Source organism: Trachypithecus francoisi, unplaced genomic scaffold (assembly GCF_009764315.1).
Source record: "Trachypithecus francoisi isolate TF-2019V2 unplaced genomic scaffold, Tfra_2.0 Lachesis_group18, whole genome shotgun sequence".
Lineage (NCBI taxonomy): Eukaryota > Metazoa > Chordata > Mammalia > Primates > Cercopithecidae > Trachypithecus > Trachypithecus francoisi.
This window is the reverse complement of record NW_022681463.1, coordinates 13,829,526-13,850,993: the sequence shown is the minus strand read 5'-3', so window position 1 is coordinate 13,850,993 and position 21,468 is coordinate 13,829,526. Positions and strand designations below refer to the sequence as shown.

At 38.1% G+C, this 21,468-nt stretch overlaps 1 protein-coding gene across 2 annotated transcripts in view; it reads left to right on the top strand.

Moving 5' to 3' along the window:
• The first annotated feature begins 18,716 nt into the window (after positions 1–18,716).
• Positions 18,717–21,468, top strand: part of ITGBL1 (integrin subunit beta like 1) — a 270,673-nt gene continuing 267,921 nt past the window's right edge. For both annotated transcript variants that reach the window (XR_004428980.1, XM_033177331.1), the window contains exons 1-2: positions 18,717–19,067; positions 20,017–20,234. Coding sequence is in view for 1 of the 2 variants with exons in the window: in XM_033177331.1 (XP_033033222.1) it covers positions 18,970–19,067; positions 20,017–20,234 (316 nt within the window). In the remaining variant the exon portion in view is untranslated. The remainder of the gene's footprint in view (positions 19,068–20,016; positions 20,235–21,468) is intronic.

Below are 21,468 nucleotides of genomic sequence, written 5' to 3'. Positions count from 1 at the left end.
GGAAGAAACTCATTAAGTGAGGGTGAGGATTGAGAAAACGTGTTGGAGGTTTGGGGGAAAAGAAGGTTATGCATTAGTCAACGAGAAGAATGGAGGAGAAGCTGGGTTGGACTGCGGGCGGGTGATTACTAGAAATACTAAGAACCCATGAAGGGAGCATCAGGATAAATAGCTAATGCACATGGGACTTAATACCTAGGTGATAGGTTGATAAGTGGAGCAAACCACCATGGCACACGTTTACCTAGGTAACAAACCTGCACGTCCTGCACATGTATCCCAGAACTTAAAATAAAATATTTAAAAAAACCACTGGAAACAATTGATGATGAATATAAATCGAGATATGTACATTTTTGTCATTGCCTTGCTCAGTTATGTGAGTGAATGTGATGATGATGCAGTCTGCGTTTGTCAGGATTGTGGTTTGGTCTGGAGAGTAATACAAAAATCTTCAAGTCCAGTGTCATTGTGGCAAAGTCTCCTGTGGCTTTGTTTCCCGTAAGAAGGTTAAGTCAGATTCATGTGACTTTCTCAAGTCAATGTATCTTGTGTGTTAGCACAGAGCTTTTAGAACTCATCAGCCCTTCTGCTCATGAAAGATACCTATCCTCAGAGAAAAGATGAAAAATGAAAATATGTATCATCAAGGGAATAAATGAGCCATTTGGAACCACATCAAGTAAATAAAATGTTTCTTTAAGAAATAAGCATTGTGGTTTATCACCAAAACAATTGAACCTCATTAACCTCAGTGATAAACAATGCAATTGGTTTTGAGATGTTTACAGCTGTACTCTAGCAAAACATAAGACTATTAGAGAGTAAAAGATATGGGAAATATATTCGTTGGCTGGCTACATTATTCTACATTAATATTTTCCAAAGGATCAATTTGGCCTCATCTTGGTTCCATACTGTCTTTTATGGTAATTAGCATATATCTTCTTATTTAGATTTTGAGGCCCTGAAAAAGAAGGCCTTATAAGCCTTCACATAGTCTATTTTTCTGTGTCTTGTACTTTTTTTTTTTTAAACCCTGTAAGGAGCTCAATCGGTATTTGCTTAATGAATTAACTACCAATTAATTCACAAATTCAATTGTTCAAGTTTTAAGTGCTTTGTATGAATAATGATCCCTTTGATGCAATGGATATTTTTAGGGAGACAGTCAAATATTTTTATATTAGGAACTAAAAATTTTCCATTCCCTGACCAGAAATCAATCTCAAAACACAGCCATGATAATGTCTAATTATGAAAGCATCAGGGAACCAAAGCTTCCTATTTTAGTGTGAAAATAAAATAGAGGATGATGTTGAATAAGTATGTCCTCATTAGCCTTCAAAACATTCTCACATGGTAGGACTGGAAAAACCCTTAAGAGGCTGTTGGCTTCATCATCTACTTCCGGGCAGGATGATAACTAAATCATACTGAAAATATTGTTGCCTTTCTTAAATAAAAATCTTCAGTGAAAACAATTTTATAAAAATGTTTTAGCTGTAAATTTTCATGATGCTGTATAACAATAAAAATTACAGACATGATCTGATTTTTATGTTTTTATTGCATCAAACAATTGATGTAATAAATCTTTGTAACTAAATTTTTGGACTCAAATAATAGTTTTCTTATTTGATATTTCATCATTGTTTAAATTTCCCAGAAGCAGCTCTGAGATGAATATTTGTGTGCAATTAATTTTAAAATAAGTCCTCCCAGGGCCGACTGACATGGAAGTAGAAGAAGGATAGGAGGTAGAAAAGAGAACTGTTCAGTCTTATGCACAAGACCCACAGGAACTGGAACTTAGCATGATTATGTTTGAGGATTCTCAATTATAACTTACACCCCAGAGTTGTCTACACCTAAGGCAGATTTGCAGTTTTTCACCCAACAGTCATTAGTTAATGGCTTTAGGAAGGTAAGTAGGGAGGGCAGAATAAAAATAAACATTTAGGCACTTCTGACTCTGCATGTGTTGACAAAGTGGCTCCGATAGTCTGAGGGCAGTGACCTGAAGTTCTACAGGAGCTGGTACATCCCACCTACACCAACAGAAGTTGTGAATCTCGGGGGACCTGGATAAGGCAGCAGCCATGTCTGCTACCTATGGCAGGTGCCTTCAAGATGCTGAGAGAATACAGCCAACACATATAAGGCAGTTGCAATGCAATGCGAGAATTAATTAACTAGTTGTCATTAGTTAATGACACTTCACACTCAACATAAATTGAGACTGTGAAGATTAACCATATGGGCTGAATGACACTGATCAGACATTGAACTAAATAGGTCTTTAAAAATGTGAAAGATGTAAGTACATGGAGAAGTAAGGGCATTTCAAGTAGATGCAAAAGCAAGATTTCTGAGGATCAAGAAACAAGTGTTGAGATGGAATTAGGAGTACACAAGGTTTGCTGGGAAAAGGAAGAAGCAAGATAGGGCAGGGGGAGCCATCAGACTTCTGTGCTGACCTCACCTTGCCTCTGTGCCAGCCCTATGGGAGGCTCTTGATCCATGATTGCCCTAAGAGGATACTACGTTTGGCTCAAATGGCTGGACCCTCAGATCACTGCTTTGTAAAGTCAGAGACAGACCATCCTGAGAGTAGCATGACCTTGGCTCAAACCTGTCTTTGAAGGGGCGAACAGCTAGTGGCTTTCAGTCTACCCTACTCCTCCCAGCTGGTTAACAAGTACTTTTCTGAAAGGAATTCTATGCTATATAGCTTTATTTTTGTTCTCATAGCTAAGTGCAAAATGTCAGAAATTATGAATGCTTGTGAGACAATATCATAGACTTTGTAATGGAATAGAAACCACCTTGGTAATCATAAGAAATATTACAGATTGTGAGAAATATTCCTTGCGTCTGTCCTGCTTGTGTGTATTTCTCATCATCTTGCACACCTGGTGTCAGTCATGATAGCACTTAATAGATGCACACTGAATTTCTTTTGAAAGAATAACTGAATGAGTCTAGGCACGTACTTGTTGCTATGGGAAGGGTATGGGGATGATCCAGTGTTCCAGCTGAATCAAAGAAAACTGAATTACCTGAGAACACGTGGCAGGTGGCAGGGAAGGAAAAAGAAGTAATTGAAGTGGAAAACAGATGGGTGCAGAATAAATTTTACCATCTTTATTCTTTGAACTAAGGCTAATTCCGTTCCAAAAGAAGCAATTGACTGTAAGCATAATGCATTCTCTATAATCTACTAGCATGATTATCTTGGTTTGTATGCCTGACTTTTGCAAGCATCGTGTTTCCACCTCATGAAGTTGTGGTATGAGTTAAACAAGATAAAATATCACATCTTGTTGTTTCCAAGAGGCAATTATTTTGTTCACATTTTTGACAGATTTGAAATTGGATCAATAGTAATGAATGGCATTTTATGATCTCTGTTGATAAGTCATGATGATGTACAAACATCCAAAGCTTGGACTTTGAAATCTGCAAAAGTGGTGTCAGGAACTTGCAAGAAAATTCCGAGACAGTAGCAGAGCAAGTGAGTGTGTTGAGCATGAGTGGGCCATGGTGACTCAACTGAGTTCAGAAAACTTCTAGAAGTTGGAATAAAAAATTGGCCAGCTATACGAATATACAAAGAACTCAGCACCAAAGGGATTTGGCTTCTTTTATAGGTTGTTTTAAGTAAAACTGCCTCACCTGCACTTAAGGACAATCTATCATCAGAGGACGAAAAACACAGTCATACGTTTCCAAGTTGAAAAGTGACTAGTTGGAATCTCCAAAGGAGTTTTAGGAAAATCTCAATTAATTTATTTCACCTGTTTTTCTTTATTTCTGTATGATAATATACCAATATCATGATGTTTTGGTAAACAAGGGATCCAAATGATGGGGAACCCATTAAGGTTATAAAACCATATTTTTAGATTTCTTTTCTATGTTTACATACGTTTAGATCTACATATACTTACTATTGTGTTACAGTTGTCTCCAGGATTCAGTATAGTAACATCCCGTACAGATTTGCAGCCTGGAGGAAATAGGCTACACCATACAGCCCAGGTGCATAGTAGGCTATCAGGGTGTGTCTAAGTACACTCTGTGATGCTCACACAGTGATGAAATTGCCTAGTGATGCATGTCTCCGGGCAGACTCTGTTGTTAAGCAATGCAGAACTGCAATAGGGAGATATGAACAAAAATACACTTCTAAATAAGCCTAAAATATCTCTTCCAATAAATACAAAATTAAAATCTGATAAGAACATGTGTCATAGTTTAGTTAGGCCTATTTTTTTTCTTTTACAGTGGTACATAAAATGATGAAAAATCTCTCAATGGATGGTTATATTTGATAAATATGGCATGGAAAGTAATTGATATATCCTAATTTCTTAATGAAAGTGAATGGACTTGATTTTTTATTTGTTGTTACTTACCAATCTTAAATAACTTAGGTAAGTCATTATAAAGAATTCTTTAAAATAACAAACACAATGGAAATAAAAATATAGAAGATAAACCATCCAATTAATATCTTCTTGCTCCATAATAGAGGTTTCTCATTAACAGAAAGAAGTATATGCTCTTTTTTCTGCTTTTATATCTAATCAATTATAAATAGACCTAGCAAGACAGTTAATTTAAAACATGACAATTAAAAAACAATGAACTGCATTTTTTCCCATTGTATTAAACAGTCTTTCAGTACATCTGGACACTTCTAAGAATATTTAGATTTTCAAGAACCGTTTAATGTAAAGCTTCATTTGACTCCACAATGCCAAACTGACTGATTTAGGGGCTAAAGTAACTAAAGGAACAAGTTGCTTGATCATTTCAACTAGAGCTTGAAAGGCAAGTGTAATTTATTGTGTTGCCTAGTCAAGAGGAAAGCAGAAGGTGATAGAAGAAGTGGTAATTGACTGGGCTACCCACAGAGGAGGTAACAAGTTGCTGGCTTTATCATTCAATACTTTTCTCACTCAAGCTACTCTTTTTTTTTTTTTTTGGTGACTGGTCTTACTGCCCCTCCCTTTTTTCTTTTTTTTTTTTTTTTTTTTTTTTTTTTGAGACGGAGTCTTGCTCTGCCACCCAGGCTGGAGTGCAGTGGCCGGATCTCAGCTCACTGCAAGCTCCGCCTCCCGGGTTCACGCCATTCTCCTGTCTCAGCCTCCCGAGTAGCTGGGACTACAGGCGCCCGCCTCGTCGCCCGGCTAGTTTTTTGTATTTTTTAGTAGAGACGGGGTTTCACCGTGTTAGCCAGGATGGTCTCGATCTCCTGACCTCGTGATCCGCCCGTCTCGGCCTCCCAAAGTGCTGGGATTACAGGCTTGAGCCACCGCGCCCGGCCATCTTTCTTAAAGAAATTTAATTCATATCTTACTCTTAGTAATTTATCTAGATTGTTATATCAAATAAAAATATCTATGACTAAATAATCATTTTCTGTTTACGAAAATGAAAAAGTTTTGTGGGCAATTTTCATCACAATAAGGCAACGTTTATGGCCAAAGAAATTACACCAAAATCCATATAATGTCAGTTTTATAAGTTGAATATTATTATGGGAAAATGCTTGGGCTCTCATACGGGCTTTTATACTGTGATTATTATTCCCATAACACGTTTTAGTGTCTTACACAGTTCAGGACAGAGTCTCTTGGCACTGGCACACAACCTCATGAGCATCTCTCTTCACCTATGGAACCTGTATATAGTTCATGGCCTGTGGTTCCCGAGCGTAGCCCTAGTGAACCAGACTGTGTAGTAGGAAAGGTATTGGCACAGAGTTCAGATCAAAATACACATGAATGAAGTATATTTTTAACTTCTGGAAACTTATGCTATATAAAATAGCTCTAGATGAATACCTATTAGCTGAAGACTCATACTAGTTTTCATCATTTCCAACTCTAATATGTATGTAGGATATATATAATATATGTTTATTAATCTGTTGTATATAATCTATAAACAAAGCACCAATCCTATTGACACTATTCTACAAGATAAGGAAGGAGGGAATCCTCCCTAAATCATTCTATGAAGCTAGCATCACACTAATACCAAAACCAGGAAAGGACATAACAAAAAAAGAAAACTACAGACCATTATCCCTGATGAACATAGATGCAAAAATACTTAACAAAATACTAGCTAACTGAATCCAATAGCATATCAAAAAGATGATCTGCCATGATCAAGTGGGTTTCATACCAGGGATGCAGGGATGATTTAACATATGCAAGTCAATAAATGTGATATACCACATAAACAGAATTATAAACAAATATCACATGATCATCTCAATACATGCAAAAAAAAGCACTTGACAAAATCCGGCATCTTTTTATGATTAAAGCTCTCAGCAAAATTGGCATACAAGGAACATGCTTTAAAGTAATAAAAGCCATCTATGACAAACCCACAGCTAACATAATAATGGGGAAAAGTTGAAAGCATTCCCTCCGAGAACTGGAAAAAGACAAGGATGGTCACCTTCACCACTCCTCTTCAACAGAGTACTGGAAGTCCTAGCCCAAGCAATCAGCCAAGAGAAAAAAATAAATTGTATCCAAATCAATAAAGAGGAAGTCAAACTGTCACTGTGCCGATGATACTGTTGTATACCTAGAAAATCCTAAAGACTCCTCCAAAAAGCTCCCAGAACTTACAAATGAATTCAGCAAAGTTTCAGGATACAAAATTAATGTAAACAAATCAGTAGCTCTGCTATATACCAACAGCGACCAAGCTAAGAATCAAATCAAGAACTCAACCCCTTTTACAATAGCTGTAAAGTAAAAATGAAAATAAAAAAATAAAAACCTTAGGAATATACCTAACCAAGAAGGTCAATGACCTCTACAAGGAAAACTACAAAACACTGCTGAAAGAAATCATAGATGACACAAACAAATGAAAACACATCCCATACTCATAGATGGGTAGAATCAATATTGAGAAATTGATCATACTGCCAAAGGCAATCTACAAATTCAGTGCAATTCCCATCAAAATGCTACCATCATTCTTCACAGAACTACAAAAAAAAAAAAAAATCCTAAAATTCATATGGAACTAAAAAAGAGCCCACACAACCAAAGCAACACTAAGCAAAAAGAACAAATCTAGAGACATCATATTACCTGATTTCAAACTCTACTATAAGGCCATACTCACCAAACAGCGTGGTACTGGCATAAAAATAGGCACACAGACTAATGGAACAGAATAGAAATAAACCCAAATACTTACAGCCAACTGCCAATGGAACAGAATAGAAATAAACCCAAATACTTACAGCCAACTGATCTTCAACAAAGCAAACAAAAACATAAAGCAGGAAAGGACACCCTATTCAACAAATTGTGCTGAGATAATTGGCAAGTCACATGGAGGAGAATGAAGCCGGATCCTCGTCTCTCACCTTATATAAAAATCAACTCAAGATGGATCAAGGACTTAAATTTAAGACCTGAAACTATAAAAATTCTAGAAGATAACATCAGGAAAACCCTTCTAGAGATTGGCTTAGGCAAAGATTTAATGACCAAGAACCCCAAAGCAAATGGAACAAAAACAAAGATAAATAGGTGGGACTTAATTAAACTAAAGAGCTTTTACATGGGAAAAGGAACAGTCAGCAGAATAAACAGACAACTCACAGAGAGAAAAATCTTCACAATCTATATATCTGACAAAGGACAAATATCCAGAATCTACAAAGATCTCAAACAAATCAGCAAGAAAAAACCAAACAATCCCATCAAAACTGGGCTAAGGTCATTAGTAGACAATTCTCAAAAGAAGATATGCAAATGGCCAACCAACATACGAAAAAATGCTCAACATCACTAATGATCAGGAAAATGCAAATCAAAACCACAATGTAATACCACCTTTCAGAAGAATGACCACAGTAAAAATTCATAGATGTTGACATGGATGCTGTGAACAAGGAACACTTTATACACTGCTGGTGGGAATGTAAACTAATACAACCAATATGGAAAACAGTGTGGAGATTCCTTAAAGACCTAAAAGTTGAACTATCATTTGATCCAGCAGTCCCACTACTGGGTATCTACCCAGAGGAAAAGAAGTCATTATAAGAAAAAGATACTTGCACATACATGCTTATAGCAGCACAATTTGCAATTGCAAAAATATGGAACCAGCCCAAACGCTCATCAATCAAGGAGTGGATAATGAAACTATGATACACACACACACACACACACACACACACACACACACACACACACAGTGGAATGCTACTTAGCTGTAAAAAGGAATGAATTAATGGCATTTGCAGCAACCTGGATGGGAGAGCATTATTCTAAGTGAAGTAACCCAGGAAGGAAAAACCAAACATCGTATGTTCTCACTCATAAGTTGGGGGCTAAGATATGAGGATGCAAAGGCGTAAGAATGATACAATAAACTTTGGGAACTTGGGGTGAAAGAGTAGGAATGGAGTGAGGGATAAAACGCTACAAACTGGGTTCTGTGTATACTGCTTGGGTGATGGGTGCGCCAAAATCTCACAAATCACCATTAAAGAACTTACTCATGTAACTAAATACTACCTGTTCCCCAAAAACCTATTAAAATAAAAAATTTTTAAAAAATATAATATATATTTTATATAATGTATTTTATATTTATTATATGTAATATATATTTAATATTACATAAAATATTTTGTCTTATATATTAAAATATATAATATATAAAACATACATATAAAACCTACATACATATTAGAGTTGGAAATGAAATATTTATATACATTTATATATAAATTATATATATATAAAACATACACATATGTATATATGCATAAGTTTATATATGTGTATATATGTGTGTGTGCACACACGTGTACATATGCGTGTGTATGTGTATCTGTTCTTCATCTATTACTAGAAGACAGTGTGGACAAATACATAGTAAAAATATAATCACAGAAGTTCAGCATTAGAGAAAACTGGTATTCCCTTCAAGCATGCCATTATGGAAACTGGAATTTAGCAGGTTAAGAAACCTGGCCAAGGTCGTCAGCTATTGGATGACAAAGCCAGCAGCAGAATTCATCTCTGAACAGTTAAGTCTCCATGACACTTGTGTGCCTAGTTACATCCTCCTGCTTATTAACAGCTAAATACCACTTTAAGAATTAAAAGTCTATTCATTGGCATAAAATAATATTTCCGTGATAAATTTCTTTTCCCCTAAAGTCAATGAAAATGACTCCTAGATTTTTTTCCTAAAATTTCCTTCTAGCATCAACTGGAACTGCAGAAATATTCAGAAGAGTGAAAGAATATTTCTCATCCCAGAGACTCCTAATATTTCCAGGTGTTTTTGCTATGTGGGAGGGAAAACAAAGCCCTCTGGTTCTGTGCTAACATGTGGAAAAGATGTTAACTATACACCTTTTTTTTTTCTTTTCTAATTCCACAGATCTGGCTCAGCTGAGAAGCTCTTTTTCTTGGAAATGCAAACTTATTTTTATTGCTGCCTGGGAATATTTAGCCTTCCTGAAAACTTTGGTGTGCCTTTTACTATTTGAAAACCTGGAAGGTGCCTTTGAGTGAAAATATTATTCAAGTAGGTTTTGAGTGAAATTGAGATTTTTTTTTTTTAAACTTCACATTTGACTGTAAGTGATTGTAACAATTACTGCCGCACATATATGGACAGTTCAGTAGGTGCTGTTTATTATCTAACTGTAGATTGACTTTCTTGATGTTTTTCATGATAGAATTTTGTTTGATTTTTATATTTTAATTGCCTAAACTCATCTCATTACTGCACGTTGATTTTTTTCTTCCATTAAGCTTGAAATACTCTCATTTAGTTCAAAAGGTTGAGTTTAATCAAAATGTATCAAAATTTTTAAGCCATTTATTTACTCATTCATTTATTTTGTAATTCATTCTCTCAGCAAATACTTGTTGAGGCTTTACTCTGTGCAAGATACTGGAGTTACAGCAAAGAACAAGAGAGATATGGTCCCTGCTCTCATGGAACTTGCATTGAAATGGGGGAGTAGTAGATTATTCACAAGTAGATAAAGAAATGGAAACAATAATATTAGATCCTTGTAAGTACTATCAATAAAATAAAATGGGGCAAAGGGTTCTTGACAAGGGAGTGGCTTTAGACAGCACAATCAATCAGGGATCAGTCTGCTCTTTAAGAAGGTGGCATTCGAAGAGAAGATACTCAGCACATGACCTGGGGGAGAGGGATCCTTGCAAAGGGGGCACTGAGGCAAAGAACAAGCTTAGGATGTTCTAGAAACATGTGAGAAACAGAAAGACTCTGAATGATTGGAGAGTAGTGAGAAAGGGGAACAGTAATGAGAGATGAGGTTAGACAGACTGACAGAGCCACATTGCACAAGGCTTTGTAGGATTTGGGAAGTAAGTGATCAACAGAAATTTAAGGAGCAATGTAATAGTGGGAGGAAGAATCAGTGAAAGAGAGTGAGGGGAGAGGGAAGGAAGGAATGAAGGAAGGGAGATATTGTGTAAAGATACAAATGCTGATTTTGCAGAGAAATTATAAGTACCTAGAACTGAATTGAACAAGAATATTCTGCCATTTCCAAGGATAGTCATGGTCAGAGCATGGCGTACCTTGGTCTGAGTTTATATAGGTAATACAATAGGTGAGGGGGCAGCTGAAAAACAGAAGCAAGTTCACAAAAAGAGATACATTTGAAACTGCTTTAACCTGTACGATCTGTATTCGTGGTTATTTCGAATTGCTTCAACATGTGTATAATGTGTAGTGTGGTGTGTGTGCATATATTGATCCTTATTTGTATCATACTTTAGATGTGCTTTATCAGTATAATGAATATTAGAATCCATTTTTAATTGGTGGGATGTATGTTGTTTAAGATAAGCAGTTGGCTTGGAGTGATGCTCTTGCATAAATAAAGTGTTAAAACCAGCCAGCCCATCAGTTACACCAGCTTTGAGGTACATGAGGTCTGGAGGCCATGGGTTCTGGTTATATTCACTTGAAGACCTTGACTCCAAGAGATTTGCCAATCCTGTGTGTGGTAAAAATGCCACTGAATATGCTTCAGAAGATTCAGAGGGAAGCTTCTATACAAAGCTCAGGTTGGTATATCAGAACACAGAGGGGTAGGGATATTACTTTTCCAGATAGGCTGTGTGACCACTCTTGCATGTTTGCTGATAAATGCCTATGTGTTTGGCTATTTCAGGTCTGAGGCTCGCTTTCTTTGTGATAAATGCCTAATAGTTTGTGGGGCAGAAACTTACAGCTCTCCTTTGTCCCTCTGTTGAGAACCACCTGACGCTGCTGATGTTATCAAAAATCCTTCTGAACGACCAAACCAGTTTGTGTTGGTCAACTAAGTCAATGTCCAAAAAAAAAAAAAAAAGCAAACAAGTGAACAACAGGGCTTGGTATGATTATTTAAGATCTTCTAGCCCTGGAGAGATCTTTATCCACACCCACATTTTGATTGACAGTAAGAACTGCTGTCATGTTGGTTCACATTTACATTTCTGCAGTCTCAGACCCATCCTTGGAGAAGCTTGAAGGAGGTCAAACTGTCATATTCTCCCAAATAATCTGCTGGAGAAGTTATAAGAATAATGCTTAATATCTCACAATTCAGCTTGCTTTTAAAGCTTGGCATCACTTTAAAGTAAAAGAAAAGAGAGATTATATCCACACAAGCCATAATTAAAGGAAGGGTTTAGCCTAGAAAGAACTTTGATCTCCAATGATGAATAGAAGTGTATGACTAGAAATGAAGCAACAAAGACTGGATTTACCAAGATTTCCAGTCATTTCCTACTAAAATCTTGAGTAAATTTATCATCTTATGCTTGCATTTCAGCCCCTGAAATGGAAGAGTCATGGGAATGCTTTATGTAGTGGGGATGTTTGCAAAATGACTTTATTAATTGATGCATGTAGACAAGAGACTGTTGGGTGATGCTAGGAAGAAGACCCCAGCACTCTCAGAGAAGAGGTAGGGGTAGTGTCCTGCCCGTGCAGAGTGGACTTCACTGAATAGAAATTCATGCCCTAAGAACTGGATCATCCCTCACCACTCTGTAGCCTTCGTATACATATGAATTTCATTATGTTTAAAGGAATATGATCCTTGAAAACAGTTTTAAAAGCCAAATGATGGACTACTGATAGACTTATGTAGGAATCCCCTGTCCCATCCTTCTACCTCCTCCAGTGTGGCTACCCTGAGGCAAGAACATTTAACTTCGCTACCCTGAATCAATTGCAGTGCCATTCTCCCCAGTGGCATTTACCTCCGTGTTTGTAAGTATGTGTTTGTGCTGCTTGTAGTTGATTTGTGGTAGAGAAGACTTCAGCTCTCTCATATTACCATTCCATTTCCTCTATACTCCTGCTTCCCAATTTGGTGATATTACCCATTTTCTATTTGCTTGGTTGTCTATGTACATATGATTTGTTTTCCTCTTAATCCAATAGTTCTACTTGTCAAATTTATCAGGCGAGATCTGGTAGGTCCATTTTCTGTTTTCTTAAAGATCTGCCTTCTAAAGCCACACATTGTTATACAGCAGTCAAGACTAGTTGTTCTGCAACATAGAACGTGCCTTTGAAATTCCCCTTAACTTCATTATTTGTTCTTATCTTCATTTTTCTTCTGAGTTTTATCTGAATTTCTGTATCCCCTGTCTTTCCTTTCTTGATTTTTTGACCTGAGGGTAGTGAACCAGATCTTCTATCAGCTTCCCAGAAAGGGTGCCAGCATGAAACATTTTTAAAAACCAATATATCAGAAAGTATTTTAATTAGCAGTATGTTGGAAATAGAATTATGGCCTGACAATCACCATCATTCTGAATTTTTAAAAAATTGCTTCCAATGTTACTATTAAAACATCCAATTCCACTCTAGTTCCTGGTTCTCTGTATGTGACCATTTATTCTTGTTTGGAAAGTTAAAAAAAAAATTACTTTCCTATCATTCTGAAATTTCCCCAAGATGTTCCTTGGTTTCCATCCTTTTCTTTCATCTTTTTACCTGTTACATGAGACTATACAATCTGGAAACTCACGGTCTTCAGTTTGGGGAAATTTTCTTGAATTTTTCTTCGATAATTTTATCCCCTTCATTATTTTTCCTGTTCCCTTTCCAGAACTCCTATCAGTTAGATGTCGAATCTCATAGATGAGTCATTTACTTTTTTAGTCTTTATTTGTATCTCTGTTTTGGCTTTCATTTTTAGGAAACTTTTCCTCGTGTATTTTTCAACCCTTTTAGTAGCTTCTTTTCAGCTAATTTATAATTCATTTTTTGGGCACTTCATTCGTTTTTGATTGTCCTATTCTTATGGCTGCACATTTTTGTAAGCCCAGATCTTCTTAGATCCCTGAGAAGAGGGATTATACTTTCTTATTTGCTTCCTGTTGCCTTCATCATCGATGCCATCTGAGTTTCTTTCATTTGTGCTTGTTTTTTTAGTTGCTTGTTTGTTTTGACTTGGGCCTTTTATTTTGGAGGGGCTCCTTGAAGTTCTGGTGCCTAGTAATCCTTAGTGATCTTTTTATGAAGTGTGGTTTTGAAAGTAAGAGTGTAAATTCACAGTATGTTAGTGGGACCTATTGAGGGTGAGCCCCATCATAGCTTTTTTTTTTTTTTTTTACGAAAGCCTCAAATATTCACATTCACATCCATTGTTTGTATATATATATATATATATATTCAGTTTTCTAAAAACGAACAGTTTAATCGATAGCCCCTGAGGGAAATAAGACTGGTATAGGCCAAGTAAGGAAACGGGGTGAGGATCACTGTTCAGATGGTTCAGTTTCACTTAATTCCTGTTTTATTTCATACTGCCTTCTGCTGTGTCCAGTATTCCTGAGTCTAAAGCCTGGGGTCTCAATGGAGTTGGTAAAGAGGTAACTTCCTATCTGAAAGATCATAGGTGAAGATCTGAGGTCAAATTTCTCCTCTAAAAGTATTTGTACAAATCTTCTTGTTAACCTCACACCTCACACATCTTATTGCTTTTAGTTTTTGAGTTTTTGAGTCTTTTCTGCATTGTTGAAAGAAGCACAATGATGGAGCTGTCCAGCTGTACAGTTTCCAAATATGAGAGGCTTCATGATATCAATACTGTTGGAGGTAGAGATTAGGGAACTGTCCCGAATCTGAGTGATCACCCTCCGGGAAGCCTGTCCTCTTAGGCACAGGGCAAGGCTCAGTGAGAGGGGCAGCTGTGAGTTATCAGCAGTTACTAGTATCATCAGCAAGATGGGTGGGTGCACGGGCCCCAGAGAGGTGATCTGGGAGGAACCACAACATCTACTGGGGGACAGTCAGAGTCCAAACACAAAGCATCTTATATGAACTCAGAGAGTATTTGGGCTTTATACTATGAATGGAGAGCTACTAAAATATTTTCAACAGGGAATGGATGTGATGATAATTTGCATGCTAGAAAGATGTCTGAGGGAGCAGGATAAATGTAGACACAAAAAGATAAGAATAAATGCAGAGGGACCAGTTGGGAGGTTATAGCAATAGTGTACAAGATACAATACAAAGATCTGAAATAAATACATTGAAGTGGAAGGCTAGATTACTAGGAGGTGGGCTCAATGTGATTCAGGGATTTACCAGAAAATCCAGATGAACTGTAGACAGGTACCAAAGGTAACTCTCACAATTATGTCTATAGGGATTAAGTTAAAATGATATAATTAACAAAAATTGGGAATATAGGAAAAGGATCTGGTGTTATATAGATTCAAGTTGAATCCACAGTCATCTCAGGGGATACATAAGGCCAAAATGTCATCTGACAACTGATCCAGAATCCACTATATTACCTGCATCCTTTGTTGACTCATAAATTTATTATTCATGTTGTACACCATTTTTAGTTTATTTTTGCCATAAATATATATCAAGAATGTAATATGTATTGGGCACTATTTTAGATAATGGCAGAAAAAAGTGGTAGCCTATTTACATGGTAAAGTAAGAATAGCAAAGCAACTGATGGGATCTTTCATAATATTTTTCTGGGCAAAATGAAGAAATAGGTTCATATCAGACAACTCAGTAAGTACACTTGTAAGTGGTTGGATGGTCTATTCAATATGTGCTAAGAGGCTAATATTGTCTTAAAGGTTGTGTCTAAACTTGGTCCTCAGCCTAATTTTTTTTCAAATATCTTGTTAATTATTTGAATAAAGGTACAGAATGTGTGTTCATCATATTTACTTTTGAGAAGGTGAAACAAATATAATACAAGTAACCATAGTTATTTTTACTGACTGGATAAAAGAACTAAGTTTAGATGAAAAATAATAAATCAATTTATGTTTGGGGAAAAATACCCTGATAAAAGCACACAACTGGGACAGCGTGGCCTTCAAAAAAGCAAACATGATCTTTATTTTTATTGGTAGAAATATAGCATATGAAATAAGAATACTGAAAGTACTGATCTATTCCACATCCATTAGGCCACTGAATGGTTTCAGTTGTATATATCATACTTTCCAAAAGGCATCCATCCCAGAAAAAGCAAAATCAGAAAATCGGGGCGTTGAAAGCTTAAAGTTATAATACATAAGGAAGAGGTGAAGGCAATGAAAATATTTATCTTTAAGAAGTGTAGAATTGTTTGGGTGTAGAATTGTTTGGGCGTTATATAGACTGGGGAATATACTATTACATCATTGAATATTTGATTCAAGGCTTGTGCCTAGGATATTATTTTAAATGTCTTTTTAGAGTAGACCCGGAACCAAGGGGTGAAACCTTCAAAGCAATTCTCAGAAAAGGATGTGGTCCTCTTAATTTTTTTTTTTTTTTTAACCAAGGCCACCTAATTACTTGGCAAATATATGGTATGTTATCAACAAATTTAGTTTTGAACTAGACAACCTTTAAAAAATACCTTGAATGCTGAAATTCTCTGATTGTGTAACCTGAGGACTGAAGGACTACATTCAAGGACTAGGGTGTTTTCAATCTTTTTGAGTTCAGTTCCAGATGCACCGGGTCCTTTCAGGCACCATTCATTATGCATCCAACCCACTGCTGTGTCCCCAGCCAGCTGAAGTGAGAAACTCAGGACCTTTCTTGGCACATATGTGTCCTTGAGGTTCTGAAAACTGGGAAAATGGAAGGAGTAGGTGTTTCCAAGGCATTCAATACTTTGGTTAAAAAAAAAAAAAGAATGCTAAAAGGCATAAATTTAAAGTTAACCTTTCATTTTGACAGAGTTTCTGTGGATCCAAGACTTTCGACTGAGTCACCAAGTCAGCCACAATATAACTATTTTAACTGACTAGGAATATTATTTCTGAGTCACAGTAATGTAATGATCTGAACATTTACATTTTCTCAGCCACCTAGTACATACTAACTTCACTTCAAAGCTGAATAATATACTAAAGATAATATTGCGTATTGAATACTACACTGTATGAAAATATTGCAGGTTAAAAATCACTTAAATTCATTAAAAATGTTCAACTATCAAGTCCCCATTTCATAATAAATTTTCCCTCAGAAAATATGCAAGGAGTAAACAATACATGACTCATTTATTAAAGCTTCCATGTTTTTATTGCAAATTCCTAGTCAGGCTTTGGAATAGATACTTCCCTTCTATAATTACCATATTCTCTGAGTCACTGGGTTTCTAGATGTTGACAGGAAAGCCTGTTCCTATGTCCTTGTACTATCACATGTGGGCGGGATAAAATGTAACTCTAGAATTTGTACTAAAGGTGGGTGGAAGTTCCACTCTTAGATCAAGGCACCCTCAGGCTCAGCCCTGAGCCCTGTGATTTGCAGTCTTCTCAAGCTATTATTATGTAAAAATAGATATCTTGGGATATTATTCAAATGTACTCTGTGATCCCTTAGAGCTGGGGTTGGGGCCTGAGAACTTGCATTTCCACAAATTCTCAAATGATGCTGACATTGCTGGTCCATGGACCACACTTCAACAACAACTGACTTAATAATTCCCATTCTGTCTCTCTTTTAGACCCTTCCCCCACAGGTTGTAGTTCTTGTGACTTAGGGAACCTGCCAACTCAGAACCTGTGTCCTTTTTTTCTAAGCCACATTTTGGGTATCCAAGACCCCAGAATTACTGGTCCAGACATCCTCCCAAAACTGTGCATACCGGTCCCCAGTCTGTCCTTGCCATAGAAGACTCCACCAGTGTGTACACACCTGTATCTAAGGGTGGCCAGAAAATCAGCTATTTGAAAAAGGTTAAGTTGTGTGGGTAGGGGTTGGGGGGTAGGGGGATACACAGATGTGTCCCATGCAAAACCTCCCCTATTACAGGGTGGAGAATGGAGTAGAAACAGAAAATAAATGGACTATGATTAGAGGACCTTCATCGTTTTCTTGCTCCAGCAGGCAAGTGTAGTGGTGGTCTTGCCCTTATACCTACTTATGTAAATGACAGGGAGAAATCCCATCCTGTTATGACTCATCCCTGAGTTTAAGGATCTGGGACCACAGGTGATTCTTGAATGGTTCTATTTCATGAGGAAGCATTGCATCTATAGTGCTCTTCTTAGGGTAAATGAAAAATGTTTTCCTCCTTCCATATAACCCTCTACACACTTTTCCCAGATGACCACAAATGTAGGGGATAGTGTATGCGCTTTGGATTTCAGCTGAAATACGACTAACTTCCTGTATGAATTTGAGCAAGTCAGTTGACCTTTTGCCCTCAGTTTCTTTATCTTTAAAATGGGAGTAAGAACCCCTCCCTGTTCTCTTCCATCTCCTTCTTATTTCCACCCAATTTAATTTGATGCCATTTTCAGTTTTGTGTTCAAATGCTACCATCTTTGATTAGATCACGTGCCTGTATCTCATCTGGAAGTAACTTCTCATTGCACTTTTGAGTTCGTCCTTGTTTGTGTGGTTTTGTTTTGATTAATGTCTTTATACCTCATTGGACTCTGAGAGAGCAGGGATTATGTCTGCTTAGTTCCCTGTTATATTCATTCTATCTTGCACAAAACTTGGCACCTGCTAGATTCTAAACCCCCATTTGCTAATGCACAAATAAATGTGTGATTATTGTCATAATTAGAGAACACATACTAAATGACTGGCACATAGTAGGTGCTTAGTAAATGACACTGATTGTTTCTCAGTGCAATTTATGCTATAAATAAACATTTAATTTTCTTTTCTCACATTTGACTTATGGGGAGAATGGGGTGAATTGGAGACAACTACAATTTAAACTGTCCAAGTCAAGAAAAAAATGTGGTGTGATAAGCTACTGGCTTCAACAGCTGGAAGCATGACACACTTTTTAAAGACTAAAGAAATGAAATATCCAGTTTAAATCAAAGGATAATAAATGCAAGAAAATGTTGTATTTGCCAGATTTCCTTGCCCTTGCCCCAACCCAAACTCCAAAGAGTACGTCTCTTTAAAAGCGTGTGGTGAAACTAATTCCCTACCCAAGTGTTCACACCACTGTCACTGGCCTCACCCTTCTTCTTCACAACTCAGGGGTTATTTTAAAGGTCTCTTTAATATGGGCCAGTCCAAATATTCTCTTGTCAGATATTTCTGGGGCCTGTACTTGAAGAAAGAAATGATTTTCTCAAATCTGTGAACAGGACACTTTTTTTTAATGTCAAAATAAACCATCTGCTTGTACAACTGTTTCTAATTACTTCCCTGCCTAGACTCTCCACTGAGGGGTTTGGCACCAGCACCCCGCCCAGAGCAGTGCCGCTGCCCAAATCCTCGCAGGCAGCTCATCAACGCAATTGCAACTCCGGCTGGAGCCCTGGACCTGCAAGCCTGGGTGTCCGTGGGTCCGTCTGCCCGGCCATCTGCTGGTGGCACCTCTCCCTCCTGCCGCCTCCCTTGGTGAACCCCACCTTGCAGAAGTGCAGCTCGCCCAGAGGAGTCCAGGAGCTCAGCATGCATCCCCCAGGCTTCAGGAACTTCTTGCTGCTGGCGTCCTCCCTTCTCTTTGCTGGGTTGTCAGCTGTTCCTCAAAGCTTCTCGCCATCTCTGAGGTAAGTTTGGTTTGTTGTTCTTCAGCAGAGACCTGCCCTGCTTATGTGGCAGGGCTCAAGCTTGCAGGATGGCTGCCCTAAGCCAAGAGTTGTTACTAAATTGGACACGGGATAAACTGTTTTCAACCTGTTCCATTCCCTCTCCTTATATCTACACTGTGCATTGCCTCATGTCTGTCCTTTTGCTTTTCCTTTGGAAAAATGCAATCATTGAATAAAAATACAATTTTACTTCTGCAAATATATATCAGGAGGAATTTCTGCCACGAGTTAAAATTCTATGTGTACCCGTATCTTTTCACAACCTATAAAGCAGAATGATCTCTGTTTCCCAACAGCAGCAACAGGTCTATATTACATTTTGTATCACATTCGGAAAGAGACGGAGGCACATTGCAATAGTGAAACTAAACTTTTTAAAAGTAGAGTTTCTAAAGACTGCTTAATGCAAATTATGCCCGATGCTATCATAACATGTCTAATTCTTTCTATATATTCACCTCTTCTCTTCCATAATATAACTGCCCATTGGCCATCAGATAGCAGTGGGGCATTTTTTAAAGGAGAACTGAAAAGTCAGCTGAGTGCCATACCTTGGATTACTTTGTATTTAATCTAAATGTGCATATAAGATTCAGTGACAAACTACCAAAGAGCAGGGCAGAACACCTCTGTTCACCTGGAGGAGGGACCTGTGTCCAGGGGGGCAGGTCACCCCTTACACGTTTTGGGCCCTGGTCATTTCTCTGGTGGGTGGTACCTGCTTGCTTGGGAAAATATAGCCCTTCCAGGCAGCGCTTGGACCCCAGAGAGATGTGGGCCTCAGGCTTCCTCTTCTTGGGGTTGTGCGTCTGCACCTGGGGGGAACACTGGGGAGGAAACGTGGGTTCGGAGCAGGGGGCGGTGTCCGCGTCTGACCCGGCCTACCGGTTGCTCGTTACCCGCGCAGGAGCTGGCCGGGCGCCGCCTGCAGGCTGTCCCGGGCCGAGTCAGAGCGCCGCTGCCGCGCACCTGGGCAGCCTCCGGGGGCCGCGCTGTGCCACGGCCGGGGCCGCTGCGACTGCGGCGTCTGCATCTGCCATGTGACTGAGCCGGGCATGTTCTTCGGGCCCCTGTGTGAATGCCACGAATGGGTGTGCGAGACCTACGACGGGAGCACCTGTGCAGGTAAGGGGACGGCGCTGTCTCCTCCTTCGGGAGGTAGGAACTACTCTTCTGGGATTTCCGCCACTCCCTAGAAGAGTGAACGGTGGGGACACGCTTCCTTTCACATAAGCACCAATTACTGCAATTGTCACACTTTGGCTAGTTAATTCTGCCATCATTTATCACAATACTTTTATCCCCCAGGCTCCGAACTTGAAGTAATACTTTAAAAATTCATTCACTTAATTATATATTTTATTGTAATTATGATTTTTTAAAGATGGGGTCTTACTATGTTGCCCAGGCTGGTCCCCAACTCCTGGGCTCAAGCCATCCTCCCTCCTGGGCTTCCCAAAGTGTTGGGATTACAGGCGTGAGCCATTGCACGTGGTCGTCATTTGCTTAATTCTAAAATCTCACTTGCCTCTAAAGTTCCTCATTACAGACTAAATTCCCCAATGTCCTCATAAATAGAGTTATTTTACTGGGTTCTCCTATCCCTATCAAGAATGTTAATCATAATATTTGTAGATCTTAGGCCTGTATTTTATTTTACATAGGAAACAGTGGGTGGGGGGGATGTATTATTTTCCTCCATTCTAGGGAGGCAGGTTTTGCCTTTGAAGCTTGATTTGCCCTCTCATCATTAGAATATAGTTCACAGGCAGGACTGCGTATCAGAAAACGATAACAAGGAAAAAAATAAGCAGGCACATATTTACTTAGAAGCGACTGTTCCTGCATTGTTCTAGCTGCTTGAATTTTTGAGTTGCAATGAAACTTGGTATTTTGTAAGGGTGGAGTGAAAATACATTCATTTTCCTTGCACATTTTTAAGGAGTGATTCAGGTTCTGATATTGGAAAGGGTCAAAAAATTCCTTCCCAGAGAACACCCTTAACCTCTTTACCTGTTTCAGATAAATGTGTCATTTTACGGAAGGCCAAGAGCTTCAATTAGTGCCTTGTGAGTGACACAGAACTCCGTTAGTGAAAGCACAACACAATGCATTCCAGCCAGGGTTTGGCAAATTTGTGGGAAAAACTAGCCACTTATTTTACACTCAATGTAGCTAAGACTAATACGTCAGCCAACACTAACATAGAAAGATCAAGAATGAGTTTATAGCAAAATAGTTTTTTCTTGGAACCTGGGCCCAGTAGTGTGTAAGTTAGGTTACTTAATATGCAGGCTGCTTGGCAATGCAAAAAATAGTCATAGAAGAAATTTGGAGGGGCGCAGGTGCATCTACTTGG